Consider the following 27,547-nt stretch of genomic DNA (forward strand, 5'->3'; position numbering starts at 1 on the left):
AGGTAAAGGAAGCTATTTAGGGGGAAAAAATTTACCTTTACAACCCCTTTAAAGGGTAACTCCACTTTTGTGGGGAAAACACGGGGGCACGACTGGTGATAGGGAAAAAACCCTGGGAACCAATCACCCCGTCCCTGAGATCCCTCCATTGGCTGGCCGTAAAGGGCCGAGTCATATTTAAGGCACTCTGCCTGACGCACAAATGTGTACACGGAAGTGCCCCCCAATATTTAATTGAGAAAATAAAATACCAAAACACCAATCGCATCATTCGATCCACTAAACAAAAACTACTGCAAATCCCCAAAGCCTGCTACAAAACCAAAGGAGAACGAAGATTTGCAGTCCAATGACCTTGACTGTGGAACGCATTACCGACTAATATCCGAATAAAATTCATCACCAGGCCTTCAGAAAAAACTTAAAGCGGGGGTTCACCCTTTACATAAAACTTTTTCCCCCTAGATGGATGCTCGTTTTGTCTAGGGGAATCGGCTAATTGTTTTAAAATATGAGCATTACTTACCGTTTACGAGATGCATCTTCTCCGCCGCTTCCGGGTATGGGCTGCGGGACTGGGCGTTCCTATTTTGATTGACAGTCTTCCGAGAGGCTTCCGACGGTCGCATCCATCGTGTCACGATTTTCCGAAAGAAGCCGAACGTCGGTGCGCAGGCGGAGTATAGAGCCGCACCGACGTTCGGCTTCTTTCGGCTACGAGTGACGCGATGGATGCGACCGTCGGAAGCCTCTCGGAAGACTGTCAATCAAGAAGGAACGCCCGCTCCCGAAGACCCATACCCGGAAGCAACGGAGAAGATGCATTTCGAAAACGGGTAAGTACAGCTCATATTTTAAAACAACTAGCCGATTCCCCTAGACAAAACGAGCAGGAATCTAAGGGGATTTTTTGAAAAAATTTTCTTATGGGTGAACTCCCGCTTTAAGACCCACTTATTCTGAAGGACAAATAGAAGTAAAATGGATGCCAAACGCCTTAAGGCGATTCAGTTCGCATTTGTAGCGCTATACAAGTTATTCACTCACTCATAATATAACATATACAATTGTGACACAAGTCATATTTTAATTGAATGTTATTAAAACTTTATTTTCCTATTCAATCTGCAGCACTATAATTTTCTGTAAAATGCAAAGCAATATGACAACCTGGAGGCATTCTGTACACAGATATGTAAATTTATGCGTGTGTGATTGGCTCTTGGATTTTCCCAGACGTCTACACTATAATACAAGTCAGATTTTGGCATCCCCTGCAACAAAAATTTCCTTTTTGCTGTGATACTCCCAAAGGGAAATCACGTATAAAGGGATGCAGACGCTGCAATTTCCTCATTAGCACCCCGCAGGTGCAGCAGCTGATTGGTAATTATAAAACCACTCCCATCAGTCGTGGCCTGTCCATTAGGGGCGCCTGGGCGCCGCCCCTCTCTCACGCCACCCCCCATATGCGTAACGCCGCCGCGACCACCCCCTATTCATGCGTCCGGTCACTTTCGAAGCACAGTGGCAGGGGATTTATAGTGGCAGAAGCTCTAATAGGCTTCATAATAGGGTGGGCTCGGGATGCAGAGCATGCAACCTGGAGCCCACCCAGGTGTGTTAAAACAGCAAATAAAAATTCGCTGAAAAACGAAGACTGCTGATTGGCTTCCGAGGAGGAGGGAGTAAACGTTAACCGCCGCTGTGGAGGGCAGGAGAACGGGAGGCCGCTGAGCAGAGGGAAGCTTCTGCTGTCATGGAGAGCAGGAGAACAGGAGGCCACTGAGCAGGGGAATGGGAGGGCGCTGCCACGGAGCAGGGGGAAGTCGCCGGTGATGGGGTAAGTGATACCGACCAACCAACTGGGCGTGGGAGGTGGCATACTGTTTGTTCCACCAGCCGCCACTGACTCCCATACAGATGGACACAGAAATTATTTTTTATTTTTTTCTAGAATAACAAAAGGTAGGAATCTGAAACATAGTTTGTTAAAATCTCTGCAATGTACATAATATCCCAGAGGGAATTTTTTTTCTCAACAAATGTGGAGTTACTCTTTAACTCACTCAAACTAAAATGTGTTTTTGTTTTTATCTGAGTTCCAATAGTTCCATTTGAAGAGGTCTCTTATCACTTCCTTTATCACAGGAAGTAATGGGAAATCTCTCCAACAGGGATTCAGATGGCAATAAAAATCTGACAGAGGCTCTAACCTGTCTTTATTCTCTCAAAAAATAACATAAAAACATTTGGGTGGAGTTTGGTTTAAGGTCAGTGGACACACCTATTCCTCTGGCTGATGTTTATGGATCTGTACCTCGTGTTCATTACACAATATATTTCCCATAATAGTAAATGCAGCCTAAAGACAAACAAGTATTTATATCTAACCCCATCATTGGACCTACACTTTATTACCAAAAGTATTGGGATGCCTCCCTTTGCGCGCACATGAACATTAATGGCACCCCAGTCTTAGTCCGTAGGGTTCAATATTGAGTTGGCTTCAACTCTTCAACTCAGCTTCAACTCTTCTGGGAAGGCTGTCCACAAGGTTTAGGAGTGTATTTATGGGAATGTTTGACCATTCTTCCAGATGTGCATTTGTGAGGTCAGGCACTGATGTGGACAAGAAGGCCTGGCTTGCAGTTTCTGCTCTAATTCATCCCAAAGGTGTTCTTTTAATTTGAGGTCAAGACTCTGTGGAGGCCAGTCAAGTTCCTTCACCCCAAACTTGCTCATCCATGTCTTTATGGACTTTGCTTTGTGCACTGGTGCGCAGTCATGTTGGAACAGGAAGGGGCCATCCCCAAACTGTTCCCACAAAGTTGGAAGCATGAAATTTAAAAAAATGCCCTGGTATGATGACGCCTGAGTTCCCTTCACTAAAACTAAAGGGACAAGCCTAACCCCTGAAAAACAACCCCACACCATAATCCTCCTCCACCAAATAATTCCCAGAAGAGTTGAAGCTGTTATAGCTGCAAAGAGTGGGGCAAACTAAATATTGAACCCTACGGACTAAGACTGGGATACTATTAAAGTTGATGTGCGTGTAAAGGTAGGTGTTCCAATACTTTTGGTAATAAAGTGTAACTCTAAAGATGCATCTTTTTAAATTATGTGCAAGAGGTCTTATGAATAATATGTGACATGTGAAGGAAGATCACAACATTATAAAACAGACTGAAAAATACCATCTCTATGGTGAGGCTGACTTGGTCATTACGTGGGTTTCCTATTCTCCCATTTGTATATATTTTATTGTATCCCCCCCCCCAAAAAAAATGTGCCTTGCTATTGGGTTTAGATTATTATGTTGAATTTGGAGAGTGCAAAAAGAAGGAGCTGGCGCACACAAGGGTGGGCAGGGAGACCCAAAACCCTCCAGATGGATCTTTGGAGATGCCCAAGACAAAAAAGACGAAATTTGACCAGGCCCATCAGATTTCACCTACAACTATTTATCACTTTTGGATAGACAGACCCATTTATGCATGTAATGCACATTGACGAAATACAAATCAATAAAAGAAAAAGCTTTTTATTATTTTGCCCCGTCCAATGACCCATGTCAGTTTATCATGCATAAAAACTTGTGAAAACGCACATAAAAATACACACCAATGGATGGCAATGCACATCAATCTTTCATGCATTTTCATACATTTTAATTAGGGCTATGGAAATTAAAGATTATTTCCTCAATTAATCGTTAATTTTTTTGATCGATCGAAATTCTTTTGATCAGTACTAGTGGTGCAACGGATCGTAAATGATCTGTAATCCGAACGGGTCACCATATGCGGATCGGCACACCACGTGATCCACGGAGCTCCGCTGCTGCCTCGGCCATAGGAAAGGCCGCAGCTTCGACCTAGCTCCCGGAGTGACGGCCATCTTGGTCCACCCGGCAGCAGCCTAGGTGAGCCTAGAGTGGCGCGCTGACATCATCACCCAGCCTCAACTGCTCGTGTTCAGCCGGCTTCTCTGGTAAGACTAAGCAAGCACTAATCTTCCTATACAGTGGGGGGAGATGTGAACCATATTACAGTGGGGAGATGTCTGTGGATTACAGTGGGGAGATGTCTAGGGCCGAAACAACTAATCGATCAATCGACAACTAATCGATTATGAAATGAATCGATTACCATTTTCATAATCGATTAATCGGCCAGTAAGATAATGGGGTTAAAAAAACGGCTACTGTAAATATTACTTTCACTGTCCCACAGAAAAAAAAGAACCCCTTACAGTAGCGATTATTTGCTCTTTTTGTACTAATTTAAAGGAGTTCTCTAAGCTAAAACTTTTAACCCCCGCTGTGCCCGGGCTGTAAAACTATACAAAATAAACTTTCACTTACCTGCCTACGATCCCCCGTTGTTCCGTTATCGCCGCCCGCGCTCCGGTTCCTGTCAGCTTCCTCTTCCTGTGGGTCGGTGACTCACCGTGCGCTCAGCCTATCAGCGGCCGCGGCAGGACATTGCTGCGGCCGCTGATAGGCTGAGCGCACGGTGAGTCACCGACCCGCAGGAAGAGGAAGCTGACAGGAACCGGAGCACGGGCGGCGATAACGGAACAACGGGGGATCATAGGCAGGTAAGTGAAAGTTTATTTTGTATAGTTTTACAGCCCGGGCACAGCGGCGGTTAAAAGTTTTAGCTTAGAGAACTCCTTTAATTTTTTTTAACCCCATTATGTTACTAAACATCTCAGGCCGGGATCACACCTCTATGCTTTTTGCAGAAACACACTACAGTTCATTTACATGGTTTTACATCCATGATTTTTTCAGCTGCTGTGTATTTGGAAAGGGCAAGGACTTTTTTTTAACACAAAACGGTGCTATTTAGTTTTTTTGGTTCAATATACTTCAATGGAAAAGCTTCATTTGTGTTTTTTAATCTGCCCAACAACAAATTGGCCCAAAACTGCAATTTGCAGAAAAATTACCTTTTTTTTTTTTAAGGTTATTATTCGATTATTCGATTAATCGAAAGAATAATCGGCCAACTAATCGATTATGAAAATAATCATTAGTTACAGCCCTAGAGATGTCTGTGGATATTACAGTGGGGAGATGTCTGTGGATATTACAGTGGGGAAGATGTCTGTGAATATTACAGTGGGGAGATTGTGGATATTACAGTGGGGGTGATTGTGGATATTACAGTGGGGAGATGTCTGTGGATATCACAGTGGGGGAGATGTCTGTGGATATTACAGTGGGGGAGATGTCTGTGGATATTACAGTGGGAAGATGTCTATGGATATTACAGTGGGGGAGATGTCTGTGGATATTACAGTGGGAAGATGTCTGTGGATATTACAGTGGGGAGATGTCTGTGGATATTACAGTGGGGGTGATTGTGGATATTACAGTGGGGGAGATGTCTGTGGACATTACAGTGGGGAGATGTCTGTGGATATTACAGTGGGGGAGATGTCTGTGGATATTACAGTGGGGGAGATGTCTGTGGATATTACAGTGGGAAGATGTCTGTGGATATTACAGTGGGGGAGATGTCTGTGGATATTACAGTGGGGGAGATGTCTGTGGATATTACAGTAGGGGAGATGTCTGTGGATATTACAGTGGGGGAGATGTCTGTGGATATTACAGTGGGAAGATGTCTGTGGATATTACAGTGGGGACTATATATGGTGGTGATCCGAAAAATGTATGTGCGTTATAATTAATCGAAATTAGTCGATTAATCGATTTAAAAAAATTTTTTAGTCAGTAACAGCCCTAATATTAATGCATCTTTATGTGTGAACAGGCCCTAAATGCAGTAGCTAAAAAACAGAAATCCTGTATTTAGAACCATGACGGATAATAAAAAAATGGCAATACTTCAAAGCAAAATCAGGACTTTGCTCTAAATCAGAGGAGCAATAGGCAAGGGCTGCATTCAATTGTTACAGAGACAAGGAACCTTAGGAGACTTAGAAAATGTCACTCCTTAGCGGTATAAACATATGTCTTCACCTCCGTGCTGCCAAGATGCTGGTGCCAGGTCACAGACACTGCTAATGCTCAATTAGTCTGATTATCTTGTACGGTGACTACCATATCCAAGAACTTTAAACCATCTTAAGCTGGATAAAAAGACACAAAACATGGCTCTGTGAAAACCGTGCAATAACAATATAACAGCAATGTCGTGCTGTTTGGAAGCATATGTAATTGCATATGATGGAAATTAATGCCTTTTCATATGTTTAAAGTGATTGTAAAGCTACTTTTTTTAAAAAACAAACTAGTCATACTTACCTTCACTGTGCAGCTCATTTTGCAGAGAGTGGCCCCGATCCACCTGTTCTGGGGCCCCTCGGTGGCTCTCACGGCTCCTCCCTACCTTTTATAAAGCATTTTGAGCTTCTTTTACTGAAGTTTCCTAATTTTTCCATCTCCAGAAAAAAAATGCACAAAGGTTGGTTGGGATGACCATGTTTCTACTCAATAATCAATCTATGAGATGGACCAAAATCTGTCAACAGAAATAAGAGGCAAAATATGACGACCCATAGGCATTCCAATCCCCCAACGGGTCAATTCATGCAAATGCTTAGCGCAGTCAAACATTTGTGTTTAAAGGTTCTTTACCTTTAAAAAATATATTTTCATTGGAACTAGCAGCAGAAGCCTTTTGGGCTGCATTGACTGAACCCTCCAAAGACATATCCATTATGCATACTCATCTCATCCTATGTTAAAGCGGAGGTCCACCCGATTTTTTAAAAGCCAGCAGCTACAAATACTGCAGTTGCTGACTTTTAAAAAATGGACACTTACCTGTCCAGCGATGTCAGCAGCCGAGGCCGTGCAATCGCTCGTCTCTCAGCTGCCCCTGCCGCCATCCTCGGTGAGGGAATTGGGAAGTGAAGCACTGCGGCTTCACTGCCCGGTTCCCTACTACAAATGCGAGAGCGGCGCGGCCCGTCCTCACTGGTCCCCGCTGGACCAGTGTGTTTCCCAGCAGACAGCACGGGGGGTAGGGGGCGTGACTCCAGTGGGAGTCTATTCCCGGAAGTGGGTGCAGATACCTGTATTATATAGGTATCTGCACCCCCCTCCCCCTGAAACGTGCCAAATGTGACACCGGAGGGGGGGGGGGTTCCGAAAAGCGGAGGTTCCCTTTTTGTGTGGACCTCCACTTTAAAGTGGAGTTCCACCAATAAATATAACATTACATCAGTAGTTTTAAAAAAATGTCATTAGTCCTTTAAGAAAAAAAAAATTTTTTTTAGATGCCTTCAAAGTGTTGTTGCTAGGCAGAATAGTTAATCTTCCCTCTTCCTGCACCTAGGTGCTTAAGCTTCCTAACCTACACCGCACAGACTCCTGGGAATGTAGTGGGTGTAACTTTCCAGGAGTCTGTGCACTCCCCAGTCTCGAAGAATCATGTGACTTTGACAGTACAGGTGCTGAAACCTGATCTGAAACCTATTACACTGCTTGTGCAGCACTGAGCATGTGCAAGATCTGCAAGGCTGAAATCCAGGAAGTCATACAGTCTGGCTTCATGATGCCCACACTTAAGATGGCCCCAGTCAATTTCTATTTTATAAAGTGTCTAAATGCTGTAACAACCTAACAAAACGGACCTTAGTTTACAGACTAACTTTACTAGAATACATTAAGCTTGTGTATTACAGGGGTATTTATATTTAAAAAGTGAAATTGTGGCCGGAACTCTGCTTTAAGAGACTGCTGTTCACAATGCTGAAAGAAACTGCTTCCATCTTTATTACCTATCCAATCAATTTTCCTTTTAGAAGTGGCCAGTCAGTATCTGTGTCTGGGACCCATGAAAGCTCTACATTGCAACAATAAATGCTGATAACAGGCAATGTTGACTAGAAGATGCAGGTTCGGCCTGATTTGAACTACACTGGGACCTGTTATATTGCTTTTGGAGCCGCTCAAAATAGAGGTGAAAATACAATATATTACTAAAAGTATTGGGACACCTGACTTTACATGCGTAGGAACTTTAATGGCATCCCAGTCTTAGTCTGTTGGCCCACCCTTTGCCTAGTACTGTCACAGTGTACATCTAATGTTTCACCACGTCACTGGTTTCAGTCTTGTTCTAGGTCAGTGACTCTACAAATAATGAAAAAAAAAACGACAAGGCCTTGGAGCAGTCATCTTCACATGCTATTTACTAATGTGATGCTGGAAAGAAAATCCCTCAAACAGAACATCTCTTATACTCACCTCTCTGGTGGTCCACATCTTCTACCTTCTCTCAATTTAAGCACTGCAGCCTCTGTCCCTCTCTGCAGCTTTCAACACTTCTGGAAGTATCGAATGTCTCTGTCACCCATGGTGAGCTGTGGTTCCGTCCTTCCACCTCATCCTCACTACAGAACACAGCAATAATGTAGGCGTCACTGCTCTTCAGGGACATTCCTTTAGTAGTTGACAGGTTCTTTTTCAGTTCAAAATCTTTCATTATTTTTCAAAAACTATTTTCTAGGTGTTAAAGCAACCTTAATAGATGCTTGAATTGTGCATATGATGGTACTCAAGCTCACAATAACTTTCCTTACTATGTGTGCCTGATGTGAGACCAACTACTATTAGTGAATATGCATCCATCTATTTGATAGTTTAAAAAAACAGTTAACATTCCCGGCATGCCGGAAATGCTATATGTCACATTTGCTTGTGCTCTCAACCAAACTGTCAAACCATCCAATGGCTGGTTTCATAACTGATCACATGTGCAGCATCGTGGCAGTTGCAGATTAAACAGAGGCCAAGATGGCAGCTTCCTTGGCTGAAAACAAAACAATAGGAGGGTTTACTTCCACTTTAAGCCCTGGTTCACACTATAGCTTGCATGTAAATCGCACATGAACTGCACAGCAATCCTGCGCAATTCTCATGTGAATAAGTGCGGTGCAATTTTTGCCTTATCATTATTATTTTACAGGATTTATATAACGCCAACAGTTTGTGCAGCGCTTTATAACATGAGGGCAGACAGTATAGTTACAATACAATTCAATACAGGAAGAATCAGAGAGCCCTGCTCGTTAGAGCTTACAATCTAGAAGGGAGGGTTAAAGGGGTTGTAAAGGCAAATGTTTATTGTTTTTTAAATAACAAACATGTTATACTTACCTCCACTGTGCAGCTCGTTTTGCACAGAGTGACCCTGAACCTGGTCTTCTGGGGTCCCTCAGCGGCTGTCTCGGCTCCTCCTTGCAAGAATTAACCCCTTTCATGGGAGCTCTCTTGCATGGTGGTTAGTGGCTATAGCCGCTCACTGTATCACTCGGCCCCGCCCCTTGGCGCGCCACGTCATTGGATGTGATTGACAGCAGCGCGAGCCAGTGGCTGCGCTGCTTTCAATCCATCCACTCTAGCCAATCTGAGCGCCGAAGAGGACGCCGGGGGCGAGCGCAACAGGTGAACGGGCTCAGGTTAGTAAAACGGGGGCCTGGGGGGGGGGGGGGGGGGCGGTATTGTTGGATGTTTTTTCACCTTAATGCATAGGATGCATTAGGGTGAAAAAACATGAACTTTTACAAACCCTTTAAGGGATACAAAAGGTAATAACTCTGGTGGATGAGCTGATGGAAAAATGTGGAGTTATTAGTTGTGGGCAGAATAAGCTTCTCTGAAAAGATGAGTTTTCAGGGATAGTCTAAAAGCAAACAGAGTAGTAGAAAATTGGACAGAATGGGGTAAGGAGTTCCATAGGCTGGGACAGGCTCTGAAAAAGTCCTGGAGGTGAGCATTGGAGGAGGTGACAAGGGAGCTAGAGAGCAGGAGGTCTTTGGAGAAATGAAAAGAACGATTAGGTTGGTATTTTGAGGTTAGGTTAGTGATGTAGCTGGGGGCAGAGTTGGGGATGGCTTTAGTTGTTAGTTGTTGTTGTTTGTTGTTAGTATTTTGAATTTAAATCATTTTGTGAGCGGAAGCCAATGGGAGGATTGGCAGAGAGAAGTAGCAGACATGGAGCGGTTGGTTAGGTGGGTGAGCCTGGCAGCTGCATTCATGATGGACTGAAGGGGGATAGCCTATGTAAAGAAAAATCCGCAAGGAGGGAGTTGCAGTAGTCGAGGCGGGAGATGACCAGGGAGTGACCTAGGAGCGTTGTGGTGACATTGGTCAGAAAGGGGCGTATTTTGGAGATGTTGCGAAGGTTGAGACGGCAAGATTTGGACAGTGATTGGACATGGGAGCTTAAAAAAGTCCAGGGCTACACTTTGGCATGGGGGGACGGGCTGATAGTTGTGCCATCAATCTTGACAGAGAGATCAGGGGAAGGGGCACATGGGGGAAAAAAAATTATGAGCTAGATTTTGGATAGACAGAACTTGGGGAAGTGGTGTGACATCCAGACTGATATGTGAATAGGCTCAAATCGCATAGCACCAAAAAAGTGCAGGTACTTTTTTTGGAGCCGTACCGCAACCGCATTGCATGCTTGTTTAGAACCATGCGATTCGATGTGGGTAAACCGCACTGCATTTGCAATCCCTTTTGAGTGCCATTAGCTTTGTATTGACACCTGCAGCAGATCACAAACACAGTGCGATTGCAATGCGGTACGGGAAACACGTAGGGATCTCTGCGTTTTCTGCACCACATATGTGTGGACCTAGGCTAAGTCTGGATTCATTTTCAGGAGCATTTCTGGACATTGGTGCAAGCAAACACAGGTGTTCTGGCTGTATCTGTATATAATCATGGTACAGGCATCTAGGTTTGCTATGTGGATGGCCCACACTACAAGCTGTCAGTTAGCAGTTTTAGAAAAACAACTTTAAGATAAAAAATAAAGTTTCAATTCTGTAGGAGGGGGCAGCTGTGGGAACATCTGAGCTTGTTCTTTTATCAACATTCTTTGTTCTCACAATCTGTCATTGTAAGCATTTGGAGTGATCCTGCTGTACTGGGGCATCCAGTTGCCTTCAAGGAAAAAAGCTGCCAACCCCCCCGTAGTACACAGCAGACACTCGTGCTTTCATGTTACACTGTACACCTCATAGTATTGGTCAAATGGGGACATAGCAGTGCAAATAGAGGATCATGTGCGTTTATGTCATAAACCTGCGAGTACATATAGGTACCCATTCTACGGCTGAACTTAACAAGTTACAATTAGATTGTACGCCCTCTCAAGCAGGGCCCTCTGAACCCTCTTGAATTGAATGGTATTGTAACTGTATTGTCTCCCAAAGTGTTGGCACTACATAAATCCTGTATAATAATAATAACCAAGACACAACAGGGAAAGGAAAACAGAATGTAGAGTGTACATTTCCACAGACCAGTGTTGCCAACCGTCCGTATTTTTACTGACAGTTCGTAAAAACTGGCACTTTTTTCCCCCGTTCGTAAATGTCTGTGGTTGCTGGAATGTGCCAGTAAAAATAGCCAAGATCGGTTTGGAACTGCGCATGGAGATTGGAGGCAGTGGTGGATTGGAGGCAGGGGGTGATGGTGGCTGCGGTGGCACCGCAGAGGGGGATGGAGGCAAGGGGCAATGGAGGCAGGGGGTGTTAGTGGCAGGTGGTGATTGGAGGCAGGGGGTGTTGGTGGCACTGCACAGGGGTATGGTGGCACCGCAGAGGGTGGGGGATGGAGACAGGGGTTGTTGGTGGCACCGCAGAGGGGGATGGAGGCAGGGGACGATGGAGGCAGGGGGTGATTTGAGGCAGGGGGAGATTGGAGGAAGGGGGCCTGGGGGGAAAAAAGGGCAGGGGGAGATTGTGGCACCGCAGAGGGGGGTGAAGGCAGGGGGTGTTGGTGGCAGAGGTGGATGGAGGCAGGGGGTGATGTGACTAAATAATTTGCCCTTATTATATCGAAAATAACAAAAATATGTATTTAATTTTTTTGTTTTTTTTAAAATAACAAACATGTTATTCTTACCTTTTCTTTGGAGGCGTTTTGCATTGAGCAGCCCAGTTCCTCCTCTTCTCAGGTCCCTCCTTTCTGCCAAGAGCCCCCATAGCAAGCAGGCTCACACAGGGAGTGCGGCTCGACCCTGTCCCTCATTGGCTCACTGGCTATGATTGACAGTAATGGGAGCCAATGGCTACTGCTGCTGTCTCAGCCAATGAGGAGATAGAGACTGAAGAGAGCCACTGCTCTTGTGCACATCACAGGATAGAGATGGGGCTTCGGTAGGTACTGGGGGGGGGGGGGGTCTGCTGCAGAGAAGCAACCGTCTGGCCCCTTTCAGGACACCAGCGCATGGATTCCAATGCGGGGAGGGGGCTGCTTTTTCTGAAGCTCCGATTAGAGCCACAGGCTCTAATAGGCTTTAATATAGGGTGGGCTCGGATCGCAGAGAGTGCACTCTGTTCCCACCCAGGTGTGTTACAATATTCAATGTTATAACACTGATTCTCCTCCCGGCCAATCAGGAAGCTGGTGACACCGGTCACCCGGTTGGCTGAAAGGAAAGTGTATCCTATCGGATACCTAAGAGAAGGAGGGGAAAAGATGGAAGCCGCCATGAAGGAGAGGACACAGTGCCGTTGCACCACGCTGCCTGCCACCCGCTGACGCCAATGGGGTAAATGCCGGACCAACTAGCAAACAGCAGGGGGTGGGTGCCACTCGCGGGGTAGGTGGTTGTTTGCCGCCCCCCAAATAAAACACCAGCCGCCACTGCTCCCAGGGAGCCATTGTATTCGGCCGGCTGGAGGCTGGGAGAAGAGAGAAGCTATACCAGCTGCTAGCGATAATCATATGTAAAATTTGGCAGGCTGGTTGTACCCAACTGGATCGATTGATCCTGCTGAACTGGACGAGATTTGAACCTTCTATGGCCAGCCTAAGTAATTTTTCACCAAAAATGCACACCTTCATGTTACAAAAAAAAAAAAAGATTGACTGAAAGCAGTTGAAAGAGGACATATAGGGCCGGATTCAGATACATTGGCGCATATTTCTGCCGGCGTAGCGCATATGAGACGTAACACAGAGAGGCAAGTACAGTATTCACAAAGCACTTGCTCCCAACGTTGCGCCAGCGTAACGTAAATTATTCGGCGTAAGCCGGCCCAATTCAAAGTAGGTGGAAGTGGGCGTGATCCATTTAAATGAAGCGTGACCCCATGCAAATGGTGGGCCGAACAAATGGCGCATGCGCCGTCCCGTGGACGTATCCCAGTGCGCATGCTCAGAATCACGTCGAATATACTCCCTAAGATACGACGGCTCAATGCCTACGACGTGAACATAACCTACGCCCAGTCCTATTCACGTACTACTACGTAAACGACCTAAAATACGACGGTCCATACCTTACCATGACTTACACCTGCTTTATGTGGCTTAACTATACGCCGGACGTAAGCCTTGCGCAAACCGCGTATATTATGCGCCGGGCGCAAGTACGTTCGTGAATCGCCGTATCTCCCTCATTTGCATATTTGCAATGAGGCGGCCAGCATAAATATGCGCCCAAGATACGCCGGCGTAGGAAAGTTACGTCGGTCGGAGGAAGCCTATTTTCAGGCGTATCGGCCCCGTACACACGACCGAGAAACTCGACGGGCAAAACACATCGTTTTGGTCGTCGAGTTCCTTGTTCGGTTCAGAAAACTCGTCGAGCCAAATTTTCCCATTGCCCAACGAGGAAATAGAGAACATGCTCTCTATTTGGCTCGACGAGTTTCCCGACGGGTTTCTCGCCGAAAAGTGTACACACGACCGGTTTTCTCGGCAGAATACGTCTCCCATCGAGTTTCTTGCTGGATTCTGCTGAGAAAACCGGTCGTGTTTACGGGGCCTCTAGTTCTATGGGCACGGCGCAATAGATACGACGGCGCACATTGACACTTACGCGGCGTATCTGTAGATACGTCGGCGTAAGTGCTACGTCATTCCAGGCCTTTATATCCCCTTCCCTGGCCGAAGTTCCTCTTAAAATCAGATGCACAATGCTTCTTTTTAGTAAGCAAAATACAAACGGAAAAATGCAGTACCTCATAACATCCGATCTAAAATGTTGTTTATTTTTTATCACTGCCATTACAGTAGACTGCCAGGAGCTAAAACCTGAATGGACGCTAAAAGGTATGTATGCACACTATTGATCTCCATGCAGTGTTTTTGGTGCCCATAATTGCCTACACTCTGCCTCTGCTTGACTTCAAGCGGTCCCTGGATGCTCCTGGCTCAGGTCTACTCAAAACTGATATTTCCTTGTGGTTCGATTTTTCGGGGGGGTTAAATTACCCGACAGTTTCTGCTGAAGATTCCAGTGGTGAGATCTCCAGACTTAGGTTTCCAGGTCCAACCACCTGCTGTGACCATTACAAGGCCCTCTCCTCCTCCCTTTTTGTTTTTTTCCATTTATTTTACATTACAGAGATTTAAGCTGGGGGAGTGAAACTCCCTCTTGTGCAGCAGGAAGAATAAAGCCCTTTAACCACTTGCTTACTGGGCACATATACCCCCCTCCTACCCAGTTGAAATTTCAGCTTTCGGCACTGCGTCGCTTTAACTAACAATTGCGCGGTCGTGCGACGTGGCTCCCAAACAAAATTGACGTCCTTTTTTCCCCACAAATAGAGCTTTCTTTTGGTGGTATTTGATCGCCTGTGCGGTTTTTATTTTTTGCGCTATAAACAAAAAAGAGCGACAATTTTGAAAAAAATACAATATTTTTTACTTGTTGCTATAATAAATATCCCAATTTAAAAAAACAAAAACACATTTTTTTTCTCAGTTTAGGCCGATACGTATTATTCTACATATTTTTGGTAAAAAAAAAAAAAAATCGCAATAAGCGACTGGTTTGCGCAAAAGTTATAGCGCCTACAAAATAGGGGACAGAATTATTATTTTTTATTATTTTTTTTTTTTTTACTAGAAATGGCGGCGATCTGCGATTTTTATTGGGACTGCGACATTATGGCAGACACATCGGACACTTTTGACACATTTTTGGCGCCATTCACATTTATACTGCGATCAGTGCTATATATATGCACTAATTACAGTATAAATGTGACTGGCATTGAAGGGGTTAACACTAGGGGGTGAGGAAGGGGTTAAATGTATTCCCTGCATTGTGTTCTAACTGTAGGTGGAGGGGGGTGACTGGGGGAGATGACCGATCTGTACAAGGGACACAGATCGGTCTCCTCTCCAGAGACAGGACGCTGTCTCTGTGTAAAACGGCAATGAGAGATGATCGCATATGTTTACATATGAGATCATCTCTCATTGGCCGCACAGATCACATCGCAAACGGCCACTCTGATTGGCCGTTCACGGCGATCTGTGATTGGCTGTGTCCAAGGGACACGGCCAGCACAGCAGTTCCCCGCTGCGCGCTCTGAAGCGCACGCGGGGAACGCGCAAAGGGGCGGACGTCAATTGACGTCCACTTGGATTTTCGGATCCGTGCTGTAGCCGTCATTTGACTATAGCGCGGATCCCAAGCGGTTAAACACGATCAGTTTGCCCGATGAAAACAGACCAATGGACTGTTTTCATCAGACAAACCAATCGTGTGTGGGCCCCATCGGTTTGTTTTCCATCGGTGAAAAATAATAGAACAGGTTTTAAATTTTTCCTATGGATAAAAAAACGATAGAAAAAAACGATCGTCTATGTGGAAGTCCATCGGTCAAAAATCCATGCATGCTCAGAATCAAGTTGACGCATGCTCGGAAGCATTGAACTTCATTTTTCTCAGCACGTCTTACACACCATCACTTTATGTGATGAAAAAAAACGACGTTTTTAAAAACGTCACTTTAAATGACCGTGTGTGGGGGGAAATCTTTTTTTATGTCTTGTGAAAAACTACCAAAAAAAATTGAAGCATGCTTCAATTTTATGTGTCGTTTTTCAAAACGTCGTTTTTTACTTCACAGAAATTGACCGTGTGTAGCAAAAAAACACGTTTAAAACAACGTTTTTACACCCGCGCATGCCCAGAAGCTAGTTATGAAGCGAGCTTCAATGGAAAAACGTGGTGAACGTAACCTCGCTTTGCTAGAGCATTGTGAAAAAACGATGGTTTGTAGGCAACTTCGTCTTTAAAAATGAAAGTTTCAAAAACGTTGTTTTTTACTTCACAGAAAATGTCGTTTTTTTTTATGGTGTGTACGCGGCATTAGGGTTTTACGTCACCGCGTTTTGGCGCGGTCCGATTTTTTCCTGATGGTATGTACAGTAGGCAAGATTGATAAAAGTCAGCTTCATCGGATATCCGGCGAAAAAATCCATCGGATTAGATTCCATCAGATATCCGATCGTGTGTACAAGGCTTAAAAGTACAACTAAAGGCAAAAAGCTTTGGACAGAGCGGAGATAGATTAGAACACTTGTCAGCAATTATTGCTGTCTGTGCCCCTGTTAGGGAGATTCCCATCTATTTTCCCTGTTTAGTATTATCATTGAGAGTGAAAGTAAAATAAAATTCCATATATTATGTTGTCCCCAGAAAAGTAATGCAAGAATTTCCTTTAACTTCCTGTTTGGCTATCAGACAGGAACTGAAGGGAAATCTCTGAAATGGGACCACAAAAATCTGACAGGGGTTTAAACCTTCTCTTACTCCATTTAAAAGGGAACAAAAAAATCACTTTTTGGAACCCCCCCCCCCTCCGGTATCACATTTGGCATCTTTCAGGGGGGAAGAGGGAGCAGATACCTGTCTAATACAGGTATTTGCTCCCACTTCCTGGCATAGATCACCTTGTGATCTACGCCACTTCCGGCTGTCTTCTGGGAGACACACAGCTCCCAGAACACAGCAGGGACAAGTGAAGATGCACAGCCAGCGCGACTCGGGCATGCACAGTAGGGAACCGGGACGTGAAGCCGCAATGCTTCACTTCCTGATTCCCTCACCGAGGATGGCGGCGGCAGCAGCAGCCGATACTCGAGCGACTGATCGCCTTCGGCTGCCGACATCGCGAGCGCCCTGGACAGGTAAGTGTCCATATATTAAAAGTCAGCAGCTGCTGTGTTTGTAGCTGCTGGCTTTTAATATTTTTTTTCTTAGTGGGACCTCCACTTTAAGTAATACCAATGATTCAAAGCAAAATGAGCCCGAAATTTTAAGCGGAGTTGCACCCAAATATGGAACTTCCGCTTTTCAGAGTCCTCCCTCCCCCTCCGGTGTCAAGTTTGGCACTTTTCGGGGGGGGGGGGGAGTAGATAGCCATAGCAGATAGCCACAGGCTCTGCGGCGATCTATGCCATGTCCGGCCCCTCCTCCGTCCCCCCACTGTCTTCCAGGAGACACACAGATCCCAAAAGACAGCAGAGACCAGTGGGATCGTGCAGCGTGACTCGCGCATGCGCAGTACGAGACCAGGCTGTGAAGCCGCAAGGTCTAAAAAATTTGTTGAGTGGGCTGCCATCTAGGAACAAAGATTGTCTCTGGATAGCCGCACTCTGAACAAATTGTAGCCTTTATTAAAGGAAGGACAGCGCTACAAGTCACAGCAAAATAAAATAAAACCTGACTGCTGACGCATTTCGCACTGAAACTAGTGCTTAGTCATAGCTATTTTTAATAAAGGCTTCAATTTGTTCAGAGTGCGGCTGTCCAGAGACAATCTTTGTTCCTGCTTTGCTAAGTGCATTGCGTGCACCTGAGTTGTCTGCAGCGGAGGATATTCGTCTGGGTTCCCACCTGGAGCGGCTACTCCCTTTTCCCTGGGCTGCCATCTACCCGCTCCGCTCACTGTGGCCCACGACCGCTTACCGAGTTGCTTAAGTGGCCTCGGACGAGACAAAAAGGAGGACATCTGTGATAGGCGGAACACTGAACAGAGGCTCTGCTGGGAAAATTAGTGTTCCGCCTATCACGCAACAGCCTGTGAAGCAGGCGCGGCTTTTGAATAATGGATGGCCGCCGTCTGTACGCTGCAAACAGGAGAAGGTAGGGAATGGAATGGCACAGTGAGGCATGTAATAACTGCACAGCGAGGCATGTTATAATGGCACAGCGAGGCATGTTATAATGGCACAGCAAGGCATGTTATAATGGCACAGCAAGGCATGTAATAATGGCACAGCAAGGCATGTAATAATGGCACAGCAAGGCATGTAATAATGGCACAGCAAGGCATGTAATAATGGCACAGCAAGGCATGTAATAATGGCACAGCAAGGCATGTAATAATGGCACAGCAAGGCATGTAATAATGGCACAGCGAGGCATGTAATAATGGCACAGCAAGGCATGTAATAATGGCACAGTGAGGGGTTGTCTTATACGGTGAGTATATCCCAAAACCATTTTAGCGGGAAAATTAGGGGGTCGTCTTATACGCCCAGTCGTCTTATACGCCAGCAAATACGGTACTTGCCCAAAATTTTCGGAAAAAAAAAAATCAAATGCAGCCCCATATGTATGAACTTTTAACCTGCAATATATTACATTGTTTGGATTTATATATGCTTTAAAACAAAGTAAATGTGAGAGGAAGAAGCAGCACAAGGAGCCAATTAGTTTATGTGCTGACAAGATGCATTCCAATAAGAAGGGGAAGCAGAATAACAGAGATAAGCTCATTGCTGTGCTGCTTTTCCTTTCACGGTCCAGTCCCAGGCTGGGGATTCAGGACAGTCTGGGCTACAATGAAGTGGGTTGAATGATGCTGCTATCAGACCGAGGACATCTAGCGACAAGAATAATGTACTGCAGTTGGAATCTCTGTATTGAAACTGAAAATTGCAGCAAAAGCTCTGTTTGCTTGTTCTTTCTCTTTTCATGGCTGTTTTTTTTTTTCTTGGTATTTTTTGTCTCGAGTACTGCTTTAACTAAATCTCAGTATTAAGGTGATCAAACTAAAGTAACATATTTTATGAGTATGTTATGTGATTCCTATAACAAGTGGGTCATTGTTTCTAATCACTATTTGAATAGCAGCTGCTTCACACCATGAATCGCACAGGAATGAGCTGTGCGTTCCTGTGCGATTCACATGCGATCTGGGCACGGTGGGATTTAGGCCCATTAATTTGCTAAAATTGTGCTTCACTGCACGAAAAGTAGTGCATGTACTTCTTTATAAAATGCACAGCAACCGAATCACATGGTAATACTATACCATGAGATCCGGTGCTGGCAAATGCACTGTGTTTGAGACCCGTGTTTGGGGTGTCGTTAAGTGCAGTGCATTTTGAATGTCAGGTTGGTTGTACTGAAGTCGATGGATAGATCGACTTCAGTACAACCAGCCTGCCCATACCTGGATTGAAATTTGGCCAGTTCCTGTTGAACCGGCCGAATTTCGATTTGTCTAAGGCCAGCTTTAGGCATGTTTACCCGCCTGGCGTCCATTCTGTATGCGCCTTGCGTTTCTTACAATGCAAGCTCCGTATACATTTTTTTTTGTTAACATTTTTTGAAAAGTCACAAAGGGACAAGCCATTCATTTCTGGTGTGGGGACGGGTGGAGACGTCAGGTGAGTTCTGGTGTGGTGCAGAAAAATGGGAACATGCTGCATTTTTCTGCATCTCTCCGCTCTTTGGCACTAATCAGGTGCAAAAAAAACACACATTTTCGCTCATGGTGTGAAGAAAATAATCAATACAAAATGGTATACCGTTCTAAAGCCCAAAAATATAATGTGAGAAAAATAATGAGTGTCAGAAGAGCAATGGACAGCGTCAGTATTTTTTTTTTTTTAGGAGCCCCATTGTGGGGCTTTGATGAAATATCAGGGTCTAAACAGGGGGCAATCTGCACCACACAGGGTGATTAGGGTGTGCCCAGGCACACCTGGCACACCCTGTGCGCACGCCTATGTATTGGGAGTATCTCACCAAAAATGAAAAAAAATAATTGTTGCAGGGGATGCCTGAAATCTGACTGATATCTTAGGGCAGACTTCTGGGAAAATCAGTGAGCCAATCACACAAGCAGGAATTATGGGCCAGATTCATAAAGAATCGCGGCGGCGTAACGTATCGTCTTTACGTTACACCGCCGCAAGTTTTCAGCGCAAGTGCCTGATTCACCAAGCACTTGCGTGTAAACTTACGGCGGTGTAACGTAAAGCCGTCCGGCGCAAGCCTGCCTAATTCAAATGGGGCGTGTACCATTTAAATTTGGCGCGCTCCCGCGCCGAAAGTTCTGCGCATGCTCCAGGCGAAAATTTCCCGCCGTGCTTTGCGTGAAATGACGTCGCCCCGACGTAATGTATAGAACGGCGACGTGCGTTACGTCGTTTCGTATTCCCGGACGCTTACGCAAAAAATAAAAAAAATTGAACGGCCATACTTTAACATGGGCTGTCTATTGTTACACCACCTCAATAGCAGCCGTAACTTTGCGACAGGTAAAACCGACTAGCGACGACGTAACGAACGCACGTACCTTCGTGGATCGCCGTAAAAGCTCATTTGCATACCCGACGCTGGAAAACGACGCAAACTCCACCCAGCGGCGGCCGAAGTATTGCATCCTAAGATCCGAAGGCGTACGAAGGCGTACGCCTGTCGGATCTTAGCCAAATGCCGTCGTATCTTGTTTGTGAATCACAAATTAAGATACGACGCGGGAAAATTTGAAAGTACGCCGGAGTATCAGCAGATACTCCGGCGTACTTCTTCTGTGAATCTGGCCCTATGTTTCTGGGGGGCATTCTGTATACAGAACAGGTAGCCATATTGCATTCCATTTTCAGAAAATTACAGCGGCTGCAGATTGAAAAGGAAAGGTAATTTTTAATAACTTACAATTACAATATGACTTGTGTCGCAATTGTACACTCTATATTATTTTTTCTTTATTCGCAATTTTTTTTCTCCGCAAAAGTGGAGTTGCTCTTTCAATTAAATTGCATTTTCTATAGCCAACCATAGGCACAGCAGGAATCTGTTACGGAAGTATGCCCAGTCACCACACTGCCTTTGGACCAGCTTGCCACTGAGCCGCGGCCGTGTTAGCGCTAAAGTGCAGCTCGTTTAAGTTACACTTTTGTGCTGTTTACACAACGATTTTCAGCCATTGGCGGGGTGCTTTAAAAGCCCTGCTAGCGGCCAAAGAAAGGGTTAAACCCGCCCCTGTTGCTGCGTTTCTGTTCATTTCAATGAGCAGCACTCCCAAACCGCCCCAAGCATTTAGGGCAGCACAGTGGTGTAGTGGATAGCACTCTCGCCCAGCAGTAAAAAGGGTCGCTGGTTCAAATCCCAACCATGACACTACCTGCCTGGAGTTCACATGTTCTCCCTGTGCTTGTGTCAGTTTCCTCTGGGTACTCCAGTTTCCTCCCAAGCGCCAAAGACATGCTAGTAGGTAAATTGTATCCTGTCTAAATTCTTCCTAGTATGTGTATGTATGATTGTGAGTTAGGGACCTTAGAGTGTAAGCTCCTTGAGGGTAGGGACTGATGTGCATGTAAAGTGCTGTTTAAATTGACAGTACTATATAAGTACCTGAAATATAATAATAAGTCCTGCTTGCAGGACTTTTCCAACTGCCCCAGGGTGAAAAGTCACACTGAAATGGGAGGTGGTTTTCAGGTGTTATTTAGAGGCTTTTTCTAGCGCTCAAACAGAGGCGGCTCTTTAATTAGGCAAATTAGGCGGTCGCCTAAGGCCTCGCACTCACAGGGGCCTTGCGGCCGTATAACTTACCCAATGCATTACCCCAGTTTTGAGAGACAGGGGACCTTAACACTGCTGTGCTCAGGCAACGTTAAGAGCCCTGACTCAGGAGTGGAGCCGCCCGCATTCCTAACAACTAATGAATATCAGAGATCCCACCACTTGTGACGTCAATAACCCAGCATGCCCTCAGTCAATGACGTGACAAGGGGGCGGGTTCACCAAGTGACATCACCGGGTGGCCCCCACCCCTTAGTTATTAAAGAGCAGGATCTGGATGCCACCTTGTTAGGTTCTGATAAACCCACTGCCCGCAAACCCCCTACAACCACCGGCCAGGGTTGTGGGGAAAAGGGCTCTTGTCCTTGAATTAATTTTCCCCATCATGGGCGTGAGTAGGGCCCATGTCAAGTTTTGCCTAAGGCCTCAAAAAGCCTAGAGCCGCCTCTGCGCTCAAACGCCTGAAAACCGCCTCAGTGTGAAGCTGGCCTTAAGAAGCAGAGAGCTGCGGGGTCTCAGCCGATAATAGCAGATCATGCTGGGCCCTGTAGTTCCTCGCCGGCTGTAGCAGGTGGCTTATTTCTATAAGCAAGGTTTTGTGGCTGGGCATTCCTAGCAGCACTTGATGTATAATTACTTACTTGATTCCCTATAAGGAGCTTACACTAGGAGTTGAGAAAAGAAAGCTGATTACAATGTGAATATGTCTATGCAAGTGCACAGGAACTGCACCTACGTGGGCCAGGAAATCAATTTCTGCCGCGCAGTTAATCAGCCGGCAACAATAGGCATTCGTTTTCATTGTATGTCAATTAAGTTGTTCACAGGACAAGGGGGGGAGGACTGGTAGAGGATAAAAAAAAAGAAGAATTTCCCGGCAGCACAGTAAGGGGAAGACTCCATCACAGATAGATTAGGGCCATAGTCCTCGCACTCCTTTAGATTGTCTGCTGGTCACATGCTAGCGCCGGTCGCTAGGCAACCGCAAAGCCCAGGGAAAAAAGTTCTTTCTAAACTTGCAAGCTGTGGCTGAGAGAGGCTTTGTGCTGCTGGCGGTCCTAACATCTGTTCAAGGGGAGACTGGCAGCTTTCTGACTGGGGGGCGAAGGAATCTTCCCGGCCAGAACGTCAGACCCCGGGACTCAAGTGCTCTGCGGCTACTATTCTCAGCCAAGCTAAAAAAGACGATTTGTCCTTAAAGTAGATGAAAAGTTAATGACACTCTGGATTTGTTCACGCCACGACGCACATAAAAACGCACAGAGAGTGTATGCACGTTGACGCACGCTTACACAAGGTTTTTGTAACGCATTGCACACTTAACTGCGTTTAAATGCATTTTCAGGCCACATTGTGGGTCAAAATTCTAACATCAGTTTATTTATTTATTTGTCACGTTGAGACATATTGCCTGCACTCATATTGTGTAAACAGGGCACACAGAAAACGATTGTGTTCTCATTGTCCTTGCGCTGAGCCTGCGTTAATAAACGCACAACAACACACGGGCACTTTGACTTAATCCACACTTGTGCAACTCCAAAGTCGCGTGACTTCAGAGTGCAACTTTGGATAGGTGTGACTTTGGCTTTGACCAATGATAATGGACAACATTTGCACAACTGTCAATGCATAGGCGTGCGCACAGGGTGTGCCAGGTGTGCCTGGGCACACCCTAATCACCCTGTGTGGTGCACATTGTACCGAAAAATACTACATTAAACTGGCACTGACGTACAGAAAAATACAGCATTAAACGGCACATAACACACCAAAATATACTACTTTAAACGTGCACTAATGCACAGAAATATGCTGCATTAAACGTGCAGTAACACCCTGGAATATAGTGCGTTAAACATGCAGTAATGCACAGAAATATACCCCCAATATTTCACCAGAGCTCCCTAATGGGGCTCCTAAAAAAAAAAAAAAAAAACTACTGACACTGTCCTCTGCCCTCCTGACACCGTCCACCGCTCTGCTGACACCATCAGTATACTGTATATACACATGCAAATATGTTTGAGCTTTGGGGTGCACACCCTAATGCAATAGGCTGCGCACACCTATGGTTACATGTATATCACATGTATATCATTCGGGTTTGACTTTCATGTGACTTTTGAGGGTTTACATTGCAATCTACGACACTCAAGTCGGATCAAAGTAGTGCAGGAACCTTTTTAATGCTGCTCCACTTTTAAGTCGCACATATTTGAATGCTTGTCATTGAAAAACATAGTGTGTGCCTTTTTATGCCACTTTAGAGTCCAAAGTCGCATGACAAGTCATACAAGTGTGTTGCTAAAGGCCCAATCACACCAGCAGCTTGGTTATAACGCAGCCACTGGTATGCGATGAGAAGGCTGCGGTGTCAAAGCGCTGGAAACAGCACATTGCATGCCAACTATTTATTTTGTTTAATGAGATGTCACAAAGTGATGTTTTATTTGGTTCTATCAGACACAGTGTGGTGTGACGCGGTGGATTGCGCCGCACAACATTGCGCTAAAAAAAAGTACTGTCCTTTTTTTTTTTTTTAACCCATGTCACCACACCATATTGGTGTGAACTGAGCTGATTATAAACAAGGTAAATTGCTTTGTCTTGCAGTGGGAACAGTCCCAACGCACCTGGTGACCCCAAAGCGCTATGAAAAAGCGCTATGAAAAAATAACTACTGCTATGTTATTGCGGGGTTTTTTTTAATACCGCTTTCACCTTTTCTCATTCTTTGATGTATCACCATACAGTATTGCTGATCTCTTGCAGCCTCTTTGCAAACACTTTCTGTCTACTTGAATTCTAGCAATAATTGCATGGCATTTCTCAGGTATTGATCATATCCCCCCTTATTCTCCTCTTCTCAAGAGAGACTGACATTCCAATACAGACATACACTCCAAGGAGGGATTGCTGACTATTTCTGGAACAAGGAAGCATAGATACATTAGGCCCCTTTCACACTGGGGCAGGGGTTAAGAACCACCGCAAAGCGCCTCGCCGGTGGTATAGCCGCAGTGTCCCATTGATTTTAATGGGCAGGAGCGGTGGAGGGGCGGTATACACACCGCTCCTTCACCGGTCCAAGGATGTTGCTAGCAGGACTTTTTTTACCGTCCTGCTAGCGCACTGCTCGCTCTGGGCTTTCACACTTGAGAGACAGCAGCGGCTGTTTCAGGTAGTTTTGCAGGCCCTATTTTTAGCATTATAAATTATATTAGCATTATAGCAAATCGACCCAGTGTGAAAAGGGGTCTTATACTGGTCATTCTACTGATACATTGCTTGTATTGGGATTAGTTCACCAAAAACTGTTAAGCAATTTGTTGGTAAATGCTGATGAGACAAATTCCCCAGAAGTTTTTTATTACTCACTTCTGCTGAAACATCAGGGGACTCTCACATCTGCATTCTCCATATTAATAAATACAAGTTAATGCCAACAAGAGACATTTGTGATGGACACAGCAGATGGGCAGAGATGGATACCCACCATCCAGGTTCCCCCTCAGACACAAGAGACAAATGATTTGTTGGCATCAGCCAAAACTGAGCTTTTACTTGTATCCATACTCAGTGCTACCAAGAACTACCTTTCCCACGCTGCCACTACATGCGCCTAAGGATTTGCTGAGCTCCCACTCAAATCAGCTGGGCTCATTCACACATTCAGAGAGTAGAAAGTGACATTACTAACTAACCGGCAAAAATCCACAGATCTATCAGTTTTCTGTCTACAGTATATAATCGCATATACAGAAATTCAAAACATATTCCTAGAATTAAGTATGTAATAAAACTATAGTATACATATGATTATATAATTAAACATATAATATATATATATATATATATATATATATATATATATATATATATATATATATATATATATATATATATATATATATATATAATAAAAAAGTAATACAAATATATATATATATATATATATATATATATATATATATATATATATATATATTATTATATTTGTATTACTTTTTTATTATATATATATATATATATATATACATATATATATATATATATATATATTATATGTTTAATTATATAATCATATGTATACTATAGTTTTATTACATACTTAATTATAGGAATATGTTTTAAATGTATGTATATTTGATTATATATATATAGCCAGCAAACTGATATATATATATATATATAAAATATATATATATATAATAAAGATGTTATACAAATATAATAATATAATTAAATATTGTATGTGTATATATATATATATATATATATATATATATATATATATATATATATATATATACCAGTTTGCTGGCTATATATATAATCAAATGTACATACATTCAAAACATATTCCTATAATTAAGTATGTAATAAAACATATATATGTATGTATACATATATATTTATGTATATATAAAATATATCTATATAATAAAGATGTAATACAAATATAATAATATAATTAAATATTATATGTGTGTGTGTATATATATATATATATATATATATATATATATATATATATATATATATATATACAGTATAAAAATATATTAACCTAATAAAAATGTAGTATAAATATAATAATATAAATAAATATATTATATATACACACACACCTATATATATATATATATATATATATATATATATATATATATATATATATATATATATATATATATATATATATATATATATATATATATATATACATATATATATATATATATATATTTATTTATTTATTTATTTAATATCATGTATATTCTTATAATTAAGTATACAATAAATATGTAATTAAATATATAATAAAAATGTAATATAATAATTTGAATCAAATCTAATATTATTAATATATATATATATATATATATATATATATATATATATATATATTTGTGTATATATATATATATATATATATAATACATGTTATATGCAAAGTACCAGCTTGCGACTGGAATTCTATAATTAAAGTCCTATGAACCACGTGACAATGAATGTAAGTTAGTAAAGTACACTTTTGAACACAGTTAGAACTTATACCGCCCAATCGGTGGTCATATTTTATTATTCTAGCTGTATTAAATTGCTGAAATATTTTTGTTATGACTTTCTGCCCTTTTATTATATATGATAAATATTACAAAAACTGCAACACAGTTGTACTGTGATCTACACTATAAATAAATAAACAACACAATTAATAGTAACAATAAATCGAATACATTCTACTTATAATTTGCTGTTGCCTGGCACTTTGCAAACAATAAAAACAAAATGAAAAAAATAAATAAAGAAAAGTAAAATACATAAAAAGTATAAGAGGCAGGTTGAGGAGACAAATAATAAACAGTGTCTGATGAGATGCAGCCCTGGCAGTGTCCTGATAGCTGGGTCAGATGGCATTATTGTGCAGTCTTACCCTGGCAGGTGGTGGTGTGAATGCAGAAAGTGAGGACCAGTCCCAGGATGATGAGAAGAGCTCTCTGCATGCTGCTCCAATCTCCCATCTCTGTCTCATGGAGGGCAGTGGACCAGCCTGCAAACATAGAGCTGGCCCAAGTGACACTGATGAGAATTTCCCCTTAAGTAGCCAAGTAGATGTCTTTTTTTCTTATCCAGCTAGTTGTAGAAGAAAGGCGTGTCTTCCAGCTGAGGCTACACACTCCCCCCTCCAGACATCATCACATAAGCTCTTTAGATCTCCCAGCCAGGGAACCAGCATGACTGCACAACTTGTATACTACAGGCTAAGAAAGATTTCATGTACTAAAAATAAGAATAATAAAAAATAAAAATAAGAAAGAAAGAAGCAATGCACGTAGTAATAAATATACGTTTTTCTGATATACTTAGTTCTGGGTGCTGCGTTTTAGAAATGTTGATAAAAGGGCTGATCATTGGGCCTGGTTCACACTTTTGCGGTTTTACATGCGCTTTGGAACATACAA

The 27,547-nt window shown here is 43.4% G+C and overlaps 1 protein-coding gene across 2 annotated transcripts in view; it reads right to left on the bottom strand.

The window, feature by feature from the left end:
* Nucleotides 1–27,207, bottom strand: part of LRP2 (LDL receptor related protein 2) — a 327,257-nt gene extending 300,050 nt beyond the window's left edge. For both annotated transcript variants that reach the window (XM_040357827.1, XM_040357826.1), the window contains exon 1: nt 27,019–27,207. In XM_040357827.1, coding sequence (XP_040213761.1) covers nt 27,019–27,145 — 127 coding nt within the window. In that variant the 5' untranslated portion in view covers nt 27,146–27,207. The remainder of the gene's footprint in view (nt 1–27,018) is intronic.
* Nucleotides 27,208–27,547: the final 340 nt, after the last annotated feature.

Source organism: Rana temporaria, chromosome 6 (genome assembly GCF_905171775.1).
Source record: "Rana temporaria chromosome 6, aRanTem1.1, whole genome shotgun sequence".
Taxonomy (NCBI): Eukaryota; Metazoa; Chordata; class Amphibia; order Anura; family Ranidae; genus Rana; species Rana temporaria.